At 55.6% G+C, this 13,209-nt stretch overlaps 2 protein-coding genes across 2 annotated transcripts; both read left to right on the top strand.

Moving 5' to 3' along the window:
- The first annotated feature begins 683 nt into the window (after positions 1-683).
- SNCG (synuclein gamma) lies at positions 684-5,165 on the top strand. The gene is made up of 5 exons (XM_079136060.1): positions 684-919; positions 1,759-1,800; positions 2,119-2,246; positions 4,638-4,706; positions 4,855-5,165. The coding sequence occupies exons 1-5, from the start codon at positions 799-801 to the stop codon at positions 4,873-4,875; spliced, it is 381 nt and encodes a 126-aa protein (XP_078992186.1). The 5' UTR covers positions 684-798; the 3' UTR covers positions 4,876-5,165.
- A 4,211-nt stretch (positions 5,166-9,376) lies between these two features.
- On the top strand, positions 9,377-11,209 carry ADIRF (adipogenesis regulatory factor). Its single transcript, XM_079136755.1, has 3 exons — positions 9,377-9,537; positions 10,720-10,782; positions 10,993-11,209. The coding sequence occupies exons 1-3, from the start codon at positions 9,477-9,479 to the stop codon at positions 11,097-11,099; spliced, it is 231 nt and encodes a 76-aa protein (XP_078992881.1). The 5' UTR covers positions 9,377-9,476; the 3' UTR covers positions 11,100-11,209.
- Positions 11,210-13,209: the final 2,000 nt, after the last annotated feature.

The following is a 13,209-nucleotide window of genomic DNA, read 5'->3' as shown; positions in this document are numbered from 1 at the left end:
GGAGTCAGGAGAAGTGCACAGGCTTCCAGGTGGGGCTGTAGGAAGCGGTTCATCAGTCTCAGGGGACCTGCTGCCCACCCATGCTGCCGGTCAGGAAGTGGGGGCACTCCATGCCTCCTCAGCACCTTTGGCCACTGGGCTGTGGAAGAAGGCTCAGAGAAGGAAAGGAGCTATCCTGGGGTCACACAGCACAGCCAAAGCCCAGGGCATGGGAAAACCTTGGTGTGCCCCACCCAGCTCCTCCAACTGGTTTGGCAGGAGCTCCAGGCTTTGGGGCATCCAGGGTGCTGTGGGTAGCTGGGCAGTTCAGACTGACCTTAGAGGTGGGTCATTCTCACCTGACAGGCCAGTGGCTCTGACCCCTGCCCTATCTAGGACACTGTGGCACTGACTAAGGTGCCCACCCTCTTTGTGCACAAAAAATAGCCTCAGGCCTGAGAGCACCCAGCCAGGGCAGCCTGCAGGTGGGCAGGGCAGTCAATGAATGAGGGTCAGTGATGAATTAGGACATGTCCAGCCCCCACGGCCCCTCCTGGAGGACAAGGGTCAGCAGGGCAGGGTTGAGCCAGCAGGGGCCCAGGAACCTGCTCCCTGCTGTCCTCCCTGGGGAAGGCCTCCCTCCCTTCCCCCTCCCCACCCCCACGGCCGCCTGGGCTGGCTGGGCTCCCGCCAGCCAACACGGCATCAATATTTCATCCACGTCAATAAGAGGCAGCGGCGGGGACAGCGGCTGCGGCAGCTCTCGCGCCAGCTCCAGCCCGAAGCTCGCAGGGAGTCAGGTTCTGTTCTTGCTCAATCATGGATGTCTTCAAGAAGGGCTTCTCCATCGCCAAGGAGGGCGTGGTGGGCGCAGTGGAGAAAACCAAGCAGGGGGTGACGGAGGCTGCAGAGAAGACCAAGGAGGGGGTCATGTATGTGGGTGAGTGACGCAGGGCGGGGCAGGGCGGGGCACAGGAGGGCAGTGTGGGGCTGGGGTGGGATGTCTGGTACCTTTGGCCTGACCTTCCTCCCTGGCTCCAGGGGAGAGGGCAAGGACCTGGCTGTTGAGGCGGGGTCTCCAGGTCCTGCAGAGTGTACCGCCCCTTGCAACACCAGTGTTTGTCTGCCCCTGCTTCCTTGGAGCCCCTGGGTCTCCAGGACAGGATCAGAGTGCACTCAGACCTCTGACACAGCTGACCACCTCTCTCTATGTATTCACAAAGGCACGCACACACACATCCTAGGGCCCCCTGAACTTGGAGACCCTGAAGCTGTGAGCAGTCGATGACTAGGCGGGCACTCTGCCCTCTTCACATGGGAGCTGCAGCCTGGCCAGGCCACAGGTTCCTCCCTGCCCAGGGGGGAAGAGGTGCACCGGGGAGAGGGGACTCTGGTTCAGTGCCTAACCCACTCCAATCCCCCTCTGCTCCCTCTGAAGAGGAGGCAGGGGAGGCTGAGACAATGACTCAGCTCTCATCTACCCTGTCCAGAGTGCTGCTCTGAAGCCCAGGCCACACCCAGGCAGAGTCTGGATCCACCAGTGTCCCTACCTCAGGCCTGATCTCTTTTGTCACTCCATCCTGTCCTGTCTCCTTCCCATCCGTCCCCTTGCTCCAGACACAGCAGGAAGCAGTCCTTTGAAGGGGCAGCTGGCCCCCAGACACCAGGTTCACCCCCCTACTGACCCCCAGCTTGTCCAGCTGTTCTGTGGCGTGTTTGTCCTAACTGCCTCCAACACCAAGAGGTGGGCCTGGGCTGACGCCTCCATTTCCTCCTCAGGAGCCAAGACCAAGGAAAATGTGGTGCAGAGCGTGACCTCAGGTGAGCAGCCCCAGGACCAGGGACACGAGGGCTGGGGCTTCAGCACACCTACACTCTAGTACTAAAGGCCCAAGTCCAGAATCCTCCTTCCATCAACTGGGGTCCCATCCCTACACGAATCAGATCCCTGCAGACCTGAGCTAGACCAGGGTGGGCCTGCCATTCCCACCCATCAGTGCCAAAGCTGTCCTAAAGTCAAAAGCAGGGGAACGAACGGAGGGTCCCAAAGAGCCGGAGTCCCAGTGCCCTGGGAAAGGGCTACTCTGCCTGACTTGGTGGGGAGGGTCAGGGTCCAGGCCAGCCTGATTCTTCCCACAGTGGCTGAGAAAACCAAGGAGCAGGCCAATGCCGTGAGTGATGCTGTGGTCACCAGCGTCAACACTGTGGCCACCAAGACTGTGGAGGAGGCGGAGAACATCGTGGTCACCACCGGGGTGGTGCGCAAGGTGAGCCCAGCGGAGGCGGGGGTGAGGGACAGTACTCTGCCTCTTGACATAGAGGCCAACACAGACCTGGGCAATGAATCCCTTTCCGGTCCATTTCCCTCTGTGTGTCCGTGCGGGAGCTGGGCTCGGTGTCCTCACATTCATTCGTATCCAGAATCCTCACAAATCCCCCTGAATTGGGGAGTTTGGGAAGGTGAGGCTCCGAACCATGCCAGCCCCATGGCTTTCAGCATATAGGAGACACCACATTTTGTAAGTGAAAACAGGGCTCCCTATGGTGACAAGCAGCCTCCCAGGCAGTGGATATCAGGCTGGTGCTGCAGAGTCACCACCCATTGTCCAGCTGACCTCCCAGACCTGGCTGCTGCCTCCTCCCAGGAGCAGCAGGGAATCAGCGCCCCCTGGTGGTGGAAAAGTACTGACAGTTCTGACCCCACCCTGCGCTGGGGCCTTTGTGTGTTGTGAGCAGGTGTGGGGATGTGTTGAGTGTGTGTGCCAGGATGCGGGTGCATGCATGTGTGTGTGCATGTGTGTGCACGATGTGTGAGCGTGTACGGGAAGGACGGCTGCCACAGAGGGCACTGCAGAAGGTAGATGCCGGCTGCATGGGCTGTCCTAGCAGCTGCCACGGAGCAAGTTCTGTTGAGTTTTTTATACTTATTAACTCATTTAATGGGTACAAATATCCTAAAACTAAAAAGAACAAATAATGCCAAATTTAAAAGTTAAAAAACGGGTACAAATATCCCATGAGACAGGGCGTGGAAACCAAGGCCCAAAGAGATGAGGTAAAATGCCCGCGGTGTCATGACTAGTCCATCTGAGTTCCTATGGGTGGCCTGGCTCCTGAGCCCTGCTCTGAGAGACCATGTGAGTGTGTTATGACAGGAACCAGGATCCCACCCTGAAAGTTGATTCCTTAGACGTGCTGTCTTCATCTCCCATTCCTGACACAGGCCAGCCCAGCCAGTGGTCACAGTCCACACTGGGGATCCCTGCTCTGGGAGGGGTAGAAAGGTACAGGCCATTCTTCCCCTGGCTTTGGGAGCAGCATCCAGGTGTGCGCTTCTAGGGCTCGTTCAGGATCTCATTATCCTTGGAGTAGGCATCTGCTCCCGCTCCTAGTCAACAGCTCTTCCCCTTCCTAGCTGTGTGACTTTGGGAAGCTGTGTAACCCCTCTGGATCTCCATTTCCTCATCTGTGAAATGGCAGTGAGTGCCTTTCTCACTGAGCCGTGGGGTATGACGGAGAAATGATCTTCAGAAAGCAGGACTGCCTGGTTCGTGGTTAACACCCACTGAATGAACATCACTGTCATATCATCACCAGTGCCTTGGGCTGAACCCACTTGTGCCCAGGGTGGCCCCCCTCCACACTCTGCAGCACAAAAGGCCCCAGGGGAGGTGTCAGGCTGGGTTTGGCCTCTGGGAGTTTACCCAGGCACTCCTCACTGATCCTAGAGGAGCTGCCCCAAGGGAGACTCATTTTCTGGTGACACCCCAAAACCAGAATCCACTTGCCTCCCCAGTGAACCATAGAGGCATGCAGTGCTGTGTGACTTCTCATGCCACAGGCTTCGTGTACCCACTTGGGGTAGTAGGACTAGGCAGGTGGCTACCTGCCTTTCACCTAGAGAGCCTGGCCCACCCTGGCCAACAGAGTTCTGAGCTCTTTTATGCTCCACTCTGCCAAGGCGCAGGATGCAGTAGCACAGAAGTGGCTAGACCCTCCAGAGGCAGGAGCTGAGAGCAGGGTTCCAGCCAGTCACCAGTCTGTCCTGACCACTCAGCTGTCATGACCACTTAGGCAAGAGTCTGACTGGCTTGGTGTTTAGGGGACGGAAGAAGACAGACCTAATTCCAGAGCCTATTCAGGAGGCAGAGAGACCAATGCTCCTGTGGACAGAAAGAGGCCTGACGGACAGCAAGTTGAACCTGCTGCTGACAAGCCCCGCGGCTTTGGGCTTTGAGGCCTTGACCTGGATACCTAGTCTTCCTAGTCTCAGGGTCCCTGTGAACAGTGATGGCACAACCCTCCTCCTAGGGCTCCGTGGGGACTCAGGAGTGCAAAGGTGTGTGCCAATGTGATTCAGGAGCCTCTGTCCACCCTTGCCCCGTCTTCATGCCCCCAGGCTTCTTCATCATGGAACCACTCCAGAGGGTACCCAGGACTTGGGATCAGCTTGGGTGGGGGGTGAAGCTGGGTTCCAGAAGGCCTTGGCATCATCAGACAGATCTCCAGCTGTGGAAGCCCACTCCTCCCACCCCTCCAGGCCCTCCAGTAGGGACCTCTGCTCATCTTTGAAGCTGGAGTAGATGAGACTCTAGTGCAGGTAGATGGGGATCCCTGTGTGTTCCTCATGGCCTCATAGCCTCTTTGCTTCCATGCAGGAGGACTTGAAGCAACCCGTCTCCAAACAGGAGGACCAGGCACCTGAAGAGGAAGAAGTGGCTGAGGAGGTAGGAACTGGGCTCCAGGGGCACACCAGGGGGGTTCCTGGGTAGGGACTCCAGCTCCCACAGACTCCTCCTTCCCTCCTGGGGTCCCAGAACCTGTCAGGGAGTGTTGGAGACCTAGAGCAGGTGTGAGAGTCACTCTCTCTTCCAGGCCAAGAGTGGAGGAAACTAGAAGGTTGCCAGTTGGCTGCAGATGCCCCAAGGGACACCCCTCTGCCTTGGAACCCATTCCCTCCTGGCACAAGGAGTGCCCCACCCTGGAGCGTGCCCAGCGGGCTGCCCACGCTCCCTGCACCCAAGCCCAGCTGCCATAGGCTTGTCCTCCATGCTGCTGCCACCGACTTCACCTCCCACCCTCACCCTCTCTGGCCCTCTGAGCCTTCTGACCCCACAGAACTGATGCTGCTGTGAATTTTTTTTCTTTTTTTAAATGATTTCGAATAAAACTTGAGCCTCACCCCACCATGCTTCTGTTCTGTTATTGTTCATGAAACCCCTGAGACTTCCCAGGGACAGGAACTCTGTTGATGGGACCAGGTACACTATGGTGACACACAGAGTGCTTTTGGAACCGGTGCCTTTTGGAACCACCCCCAAAACACATACACAGCCATGCCCTAGACAATGGCAGCAGCCCTGACTTCGGCTCCTCCACCATGTGCACCTCACACTGCCCAAGAATGCAGGCTTGGATGTCCCCAGGCTCTAGCTGCAGCTCCTCCTTCGAGTAGACACTGCCCACCTGCCTGGCCAGTGTCTCTGAAGAACCTGAGGTCAGCTGGAGTTGAGGATGCCATGTACCATGTATGTCTTTAGCACCAACTGTCCTGAAGGAATAGGGACACCTGACACCCTCCCTGGAGCAGACGGTAACTTTCAAAGTTTAACCCCTAGTGAAGATGGACAGTTCCTACCCCAGCAGAGCCAGGAGGTGACCCCAAAGCACCTTCCACCTGAACCCAGCCAGTCTCAAGCTCCACACCAGAACTGGGAATGGGCTTCCTTTTTCTACACCCAGAAACTTGTCAGGTGTCATTAAACAACACGGCAGCGGAGGTGCACCAGACTGAGCCACACCTCAAGAGGAAAGTAGTGAAAGCTACATTGAAACTGGGCACAAACCAGGGGCCTTTCCCAGGGTCACCCAGTTGATTCCATGCTCTGCTATGAACAGTAAGACTGCCTGGGCTCTGGGGTACTCTTGGCACAGTCCCCACCCACTAAGTTTTCAAAGCAACTCAGGCACCAGACTGGTCAGTGTCCCACTCTCCCCTTATGCCCAGCGTCTTGTTCCTTGGGGACCTGGCTCTCTCCTTTGATAGCCAATTTGAGCCGTGAGCTTTGAAGTGACTTGCCCTAAGCCTCTGGTCCTGGGTTTCAGAGTCAGAGCTGGAGGCCACACATCATTGCAGATACTACCCTGTCCACACTGCCTCTTCAACAGGGATCAGGGTCAAGGGCAGCCCAGAGGGATGGCAGTCAGTCAAATACAGCTGAGCTAAGCTGAATCCTGGTCAGCTGGTCATGGGTGTCCACTGCTGAAGAGGCAGAAAGGAGCAGGACTGCTGGTCCCATGGGCAGTAGTGAAGGTCTGGGGGAGGCTCGGGGCAATCGGTGGTGTTCCTGCTGTCTGGTCCAGACACAGGCACATCGGCAGGCCTGGGCATGCCCCAGGAGGAGGCTACGGGGCCAGGGTGTGCTTGAGAGTTCTCTGGACTGTAAGAGAAAGCAAGGAGGAGCAAGTTGAGCTCAGGTGACTGGGTGTGAGGAGAGAGGGTACCTAGACCTGATCCCTGGGCACAGCCTCCACGGGGCTCCCCGTGCCGCCCTCTATATCTGCTGAAGTAGCCTGGAAGGGTCCTTGCTGATGCTACACACACACACACACACACACACACACACACACACACACACACGGAGGTTCTGTCCTGGACTCAAGGGCTAAACATCAAGCCCCTTCCCCACCCCAGGGACACCTGCAGTATTCTTTACCTTTAAACCTCCTGTCATGTGCTCTGGGCCCTTGGAGGCTGCTTCTGACCTTCTCCAGGAAAGCACTACTCTTGCATTATGCCTCTCTTAGTCTGAGAAGCCCTCCTACGCTGCCCTCTCTTGCAAGGCCCTCCACTGGGAGTTGGGCACGTAACTGAAGGAAAATCTAAATAAACCCCCGAGATTCATTTGTCTTCAGTTGAATTTAAAAATCATTAACTTTGGGAAAAAAAATCAAAATTTGTTGGCTCACCCAGCTGAGCAGCCTATTAGTTCCCCAGTAGCTTTGCTGTAGATGACATCTCTGACATGAGGCTTATGATAATGACAGTTGCCTAGGCTACTTTTCATGGACTTGAAGAGCTTCTGCTGAAACCTTGCCAGTGTCGGATGGGTGACGAAAGCAGGGTGAAAAGGCTTGACATCTCTGCCTCTATATTGTGTGTCTCCTTTCCACCTTCAGCTTTGGGTCAGACTTTAACTCTGCATACACATATTAGTCACTTAAGGAATGTCTGGGATTCATAATGAAGATTGATTTTGCCCTAAATTTACCTAATCTCTCTTCCCCCCTTTCAGGTCTGAAAACACCAAGATAAGAGTAATATTCTCGAGATTAACGGGCACCATGACCTTGTGATTATGTGCAACAAGCTGGTGTGTGGGAACAACCACAGGTTTCACAATAACCCCTTTCAGATCACTGGAGAGGTATTTAGAAGTCTTCAGTCATCAATCTTAACCTAAGATCCCATTCTGTACCCCTGTCTAAGGAAAAGGGGAGTTTGAAACCTATGCTAAGATGTTTTTTTCTAGGGCACTAGACTACCACCTTCTCATTTTGCTGGCAATTCAAATAAGTCTTAGCCAAAAATTTGCCCTCCATTCATTGGGCCCCTCTGTTGACAAGTAGATGGACTTGGGCTTGGTAACAGGTACATTTCAACCCATTTAATCCTCACAAAAATACTTTGGGAAGATTGTATTAGTGTTCTCTCATCAAGGTTGGGGACACTGAGGCTCAAAGATGTACAGACTTGTCCTGGGGGTTTCTGAACCTAAGAGGACTGACTCTCTAGTGCCTGATATTACACGGCCACACTGAGCTGTCTCTATCACTCCTGGAGGCTGGCTGTCCCTCCCCATGGCAGCTGCTGCCTTCCTGTTTTGCTTGCTACTCACTGGGGCTGGGGCTGGGTATCAAATAACATCCACCCCCATGTGATGACCAGCCCAGTGGCAACAGCCTTCCGGTTAAAGACGTGGTGCTGTGGGAGGGGTTCAGGAGGGCTGGAAGGGCCGAAGCAGAGGCTGGGCTGGGCTCCCAGGAGTCCCCTCAGTTGTCTAAGCTGCCTCCCTGCAGCACCTATGTGTGTGTATATGGGGGCGGGTATGCACGGGACATTATGGCTTTTCTCCTGTGCTCCTCCCTTCTCCCACCTTATCTCTTCACCTGACTCTTTTGCCTAAGATTGACCTCATGTCATTAATACACACTCAGTGTATATGTGTGTGTGCACACATGTGCCCATGAACAAGCCCAGCCCACATGCATGGGTGTATGTGCACATGCATATGCACATTTGGGTTTCCAGACACTCCAGTCCAGGGGTTGACTCTCTGCTACTTCGAGCTGGACATGAGACATCAGAGTGGGCCTGGGTAGGCAGGGGATCCCCAGAACTCTAGAAACTCCAATAGAGTGCAGAGAAGTTGGAGAGGGTCACAACACTAGACATGAAGAGGGGGCAGTGGAGTATATGTGACCAGGTGAGCGCTGGGCAGGATGGGGGCTTCACCATGCATCCAGAGTGGGAGGTAGGTATGTGTTACTGTTCCTGGAATCCTGTCGTGACCTATGGCAATCTCCTTTCCAGCTGACACAAGGAGGGAGCTTCCTCCCTCTCCACTTGGGGCTTCATCATTTGCAAGTGTTCATGCCAGTGGCTCCTCTTCCTGGTGATCTTTATCCAACCCTCCCCAGTCTGTACCCACTGGGTCCCAGAAGCCCCAGAGAAGACAGCCAGTCTGCAGCAACAAGCTGGTGTGTGGGAACAAAAGATTCCATGATTGTCAGGGTCCTGGGGTTCATAGCATACCAACTCAGTCTGAGTCCTGCCATAGGGTTTTGGATAAAACCTATTTGCTCTCTATCTGCCTCAGTTTTCCCCATAAACTGATGCTATTAATAACACTTATTTTACCAGGTGATTGTAAAAATTATACAAGAGACTGTAAAACATTAAGGGAGCGCCTGGCACAAGATAAACGCTCAATAAAAGCTAGCTGCTATTATTAATGTCAGCTTCAGCCTTGAGCTCCCATTTTGACACTGACTTCAGGTTCACCAGGTGGAGGATCCCCAGGGTTGAAGAGGGAAGGGTCAGATGGACTGGGTGAGGGGAGATGCGTGTACCCCTCTCCTGCCTACAGTCACCGGATCTCTAACCTAGTCCCTCTTCTTACTCTGGTTCTAGTGGTAACCTTCCTACTGCAGGTACCCCAAGGGCCAGCGTGTCCTCTGTTCCCTCTCCCAACACCCCCTCCCCCCCCCCCCAACACACACCGCCCGGGGAAGCTTGGCACAGGGCCTGGTCACTCCCCCGATTCTGCCTGCCGGGAACCGCCCGGCTCTGGGTCCCTCCCGCGCACCCCGCGCGAGGTGGGCCGGCCCTGGGACGCTTTAAAAACCCAAGCTTGCGCTCCAGTCTTCACAGTGGTGAGCAAGCTGCAGCGGTCTGTCTCTGACGGTCTTGACTATCCCGCATACCACTGGAAGCTATGGCCAGCAAGGGTTTTAAGGACCTGAAGCAGCAGGCGGAAGGGACCGCCCAGGACGCAGGTGAGGACAGTGCTCTACCGGGGAACCAGCGGGGACACCCGCCTGGATGCACACGTCAGAAGCCGCGGGTCTGCGCAGCCCTCTTGTCTGCGGACTCCCTCTCCCTGAGATGCAAGGGCCTCGGCCACCCACCTGCACCCGCAAAGGAACGATGCCCTGAGGGATGTTGGGACAGTGGTGCTCCAGGGGTCCCAGGCTGCGCTTTGGGCATTGTCGTCCCTCCGAGGAGGAGCAGGCAGGCAACGCGGTCCTACCCGCGTCCTAAGCGGCCCCACCCAAGCCCTCAGGAGTGGGTAAAGTTCCACAGAGAAAGGGCGTGGCTCACCTCCCCATCTGCCAGGTTCTCAGAGCACAGGGATGGGGGAGGCTGCAACAACCCCTACTGGGCTTGATATTAAACCTCTCGGGAAAAAAAAATCCTTACTTTCCTTACTTTGAAGTTCTCTCCTTGTTCTAGAGGCTTCACAGCTGGAGACCCCTGGCTCACTGGGGCTTCCTCTTTCCAGCACCTAGTTCAGGTTTCGTGGGAGGCAGAAACTCTGGTCCAGAGGCCAAAGCTCTACCTTGGAAGTTCCACGTCCTTTCTGCATTTCCTCTCCTAATGCCTTAAGCTGCCTGCCAACCTAGGCACTGGCATCCGTGTCTGTGTGCTCTTTGAGGGAAGTCACAGGGGAAGGAGGTAGTAATGGGTCTTGATGAAAGTAATGTCCCAGGGTCCAGTGCACTAAAGGTGGGGAGTCAGGCATTTTCTAGAGGAGACATTGTTATAGGGAGCGAGGTCATCCTGGACCATGCCCAGCAGCAGCTACAGCTCAGGTGCCATCTCCAGCCTGGTTCTGTGCTGCCTTCCTTCCTGAAACATTTTCTCAGCAACTCTGGAGATTGGATGGGAAGTGGGCTAGAGGGGAGGGCCAAGAGTTATAAATAAAAAAACAAGAACACCCCAGTGTCCAACCCCAGCACTGAAGAAAAAAAAAAAAAAAAAAGAAAAGAAAAGAAAAAGAAAAAGAACACCCCAGTGACATGGTTGGGTGACCTTGGGCAAGGGACTTCATTTCAACAGGCATCAGTCCCTTGGGCCTGTAGGGCAGAATAGAGAACACAGGGAGGTGGTGGTGGGGTGACTCCCTGTGGTCAGTGGTGACTCAACAGGGGGATAAAGTTCCTGTCTCTCTGTTCCAGTGACAGCCGCCGGTGCAGCAGGGCAGCATGTGCTGAATCAGGCCACAGAGGCTGGACAGAAAGGTTTGGCAGGGCTGGAGGGGAGGGAGGATGGGCAGCCCCAGCCACTTCTCACCTGCCCCAAGCCTAGAGCAGCCTCTCTCCTCTGCAGAATTCTCTGCCCAAAATGACCAAAGGCGGACTTCCTGGGGAGGGAGACTCTAACCAGGTTAACTCTGCTTGGAGTGGTTCCTCGGGGGCTTCCCTTACTCACAGGCTTCTTTCTTTCCCCAGCCATGGACAATCTCGGCAAGTCTACCCAGGAAGCCATCGACAAAGCTGCTAACCAGGCCTCTGACAGCGTCTCTGGTCTAGGGAAGAAATTTGGCCTTCAGAAATGACTGAAGACATGGGCACTTCCCTCCAGGACCTGTTCAGCAGAAGTTGTCCCTAAGCTCTGTTCAGCAGCTACCTCCTTGGTCTGCCCTTCATTAAAGCTCGTATGATTCTACACTGTGTCTACTTCGTGCTTACCGCCAAGTGGGACCCAGATTTCCCCAGCCAGGGCAACCTCAAAACTAAGAACCGGACCCCGAAATCCAGTGTTGGCCTTCCCAGACCGAAGGTTCAGAGCACTGTTTTCCATCCTCTCATCTGTGTATTCACTGGCTCTCTTTCCCGCCCACCTCCCCGCCCCCCCCGCCCCAATTCAAAGCCGCTGACCCTGTTCTGGGAACCCGGCCCTCCTAGGACAGGAGGTAATCGGTTCCCATATCTAGAGGGACTCAGTTCTGGAGGTGGACAAGGGGCTGCAAGAGCTGGGGCGGGGGTACTCGGGAGTTTCTCCCCTCCGGTTGCACCAGGAGGCCGGGAGCAAGGGGGCGACCCAGGACAGGCGCACTAGAGGACCTCAGGCAGCAGGAGGCTGTGGAGGCGACACGGAGATGCAGGAGCCGAGCTTCCGGCCCCACCTCGCGAGCCAAGTGTCTGAACCCGGGCCACACCCCGGGTGAGTCACCGGGTGGGGCCGCGGGGTTGTTTTGAAGCTCTGGACGCAGCCTCCGGGCGGAGCCCGCCCCACCACGCCCCCTAGGGCGGGGCCTCCGGGGCACGTGGCTGAGCGCGTGGGCTTGGAGCTCCCGGACCCGCGGTGCCGGTGCTCCAGCGGTACGCACCAGATCTCCCTTAAGTCCCCATCATCTTGAACAAACCAGTAATTTCTGGCGCTGGACGAAACCAGACATTTTCGTCCAGCGCGTACCTCATGGGACTCGGTTTCCAGCAGACCCAGTGCCTTCTCATCCTCCTGCACGTGTCCATGCACGCGACCTCGGCCCTGGGTGCGCCCTGCTAATGGGTGACTCACAGTTGCCACAGGATAAGGCCCGGCCCTGGCCCAGAGCTCGGGCTATGGCTACCCACTTCATCCGACCCCCGTCACACCTCGGCATGCCACTCCGAGTTACCCTTTCCCCATCTCCACTACTTTGCACCGTATTTCCCTACACCCACCATTTATTCTCTCTTGACGCGCGCACATCACGACTTTCCGGTTTAATTAAACAAAACAAGTGACTATCCGACACTTCCCAGTTTGGGGAAGATGTGGAGGAAAACGGAGTCCTTGTTTTGCCGGGGAACCCGAGGCGGCCCCACCCACATCTTCCCCTTGGCCTTCCCTGGCCTGCCAGCAGATGGCAGTGTCCCCACAGCGAGACCAAGATGAGAGTCAGTAAGTGGACACTGATCTCTCCCAGCCTCACTCCAGGGTCGCGCCCAATTCCACGCTTAGGTTCCTGTGGCTGACTGTTTCCAGAAGACCTCTCCAAGTCTGCAAAATGTGCCAAGGCTGGTTTCCTCCAGCTCAAAGGAAAGGTCCTTTTTTCTTTTTTTGCGGTACTGGGGATCGAACTCAGGGCTTGCGAGGCAAGCACTCTACCAACTGAGCTATCTCCCCAGCCCAGGAAAGGTCCTTGAAGAGACATCTGGGGGAGTCTGAAGACAACTCCAGCAGCACAAAAAGACCCCCGCGTGCAGGAAGCAGTGCCTGATCAGGAGAGATGGCAGAGAGATAAACCCAGAGGCTGGGGCGGGGGGCGGACCCAGGGAACCCCGGAATCTTTCTGGTGCGCATCCTTGCCCTGTGTGACTCAAGGATAAATCCCAGCAGGCTTCACATTGGCTGATCACCTGTTCTTGCCAGTGGCTTGGGCTTGATGCTCTGGCCTAGGAGAGGAGAGATCGGATCAGAGGGAGCTAGGAGGTTTCTATCAAGATTTTTGGTGATTGTAAGTAAATAAATAAGAAATACAAGGAAAGAAGCAGCTCCTCTTCTTCACCCGGAGAGAATATGTATGTGTGTTCCACTTGTTACCTGCACTCCAATCTGCTTTTTTTTGGAGGGCGGGGGGCAGGGAAGTGGTCAGGGGGTTGAACCCAGTGGCACTCTACCACTGAGCTACAGCCCCAGCCCTTTTTACTTTTTATTTTGATACAAGGTCTTGCCAAGTT

Source organism: Sciurus vulgaris (genome assembly GCF_902686455.1).
Source record: "Sciurus vulgaris genome assembly, chromosome: 4".
NCBI classification, from domain to species: Eukaryota; Metazoa; Chordata; class Mammalia; order Rodentia; family Sciuridae; genus Sciurus; species Sciurus vulgaris.
The sequence above is the reverse complement of the archived record's forward strand: the minus strand, read 5'-3'. Positions and strand labels throughout refer to the sequence as shown.

Coding starts and splice junctions, on each gene's coding strand:
- SNCG (XM_079136060.1), top strand. CDS start 799: ATGGATGTCTTCAAGAAGGGCTTCTCCATCGCCAAGGAGGGCGTGGTG. Junction 2,247..4,637: donor CCACCGGGGTGGTGCGCAAG/GTGAGCCCAGCG, acceptor GCTTCCATGCAG/GAGGACTTGAAGCAACCCGT. Junction 4,707..4,854: donor AGGAAGAAGTGGCTGAGGAG/GTAGGAACTGGG, acceptor TCTCTCTTCCAG/GCCAAGAGTGGAGGAAACTA.
- ADIRF (XM_079136755.1), top strand. CDS start 9,477: ATGGCCAGCAAGGGTTTTAAGGACCTGAAGCAGCAGGCGGAAGGGACC. Junction 9,538..10,719: donor AGGGACCGCCCAGGACGCAG/GTGAGGACAGTG, acceptor TCTCTGTTCCAG/TGACAGCCGCCGGTGCAGCA. Junction 10,783..10,992: donor CACAGAGGCTGGACAGAAAG/GTTTGGCAGGGC, acceptor TTCTTTCCCCAG/CCATGGACAATCTCGGCAAG.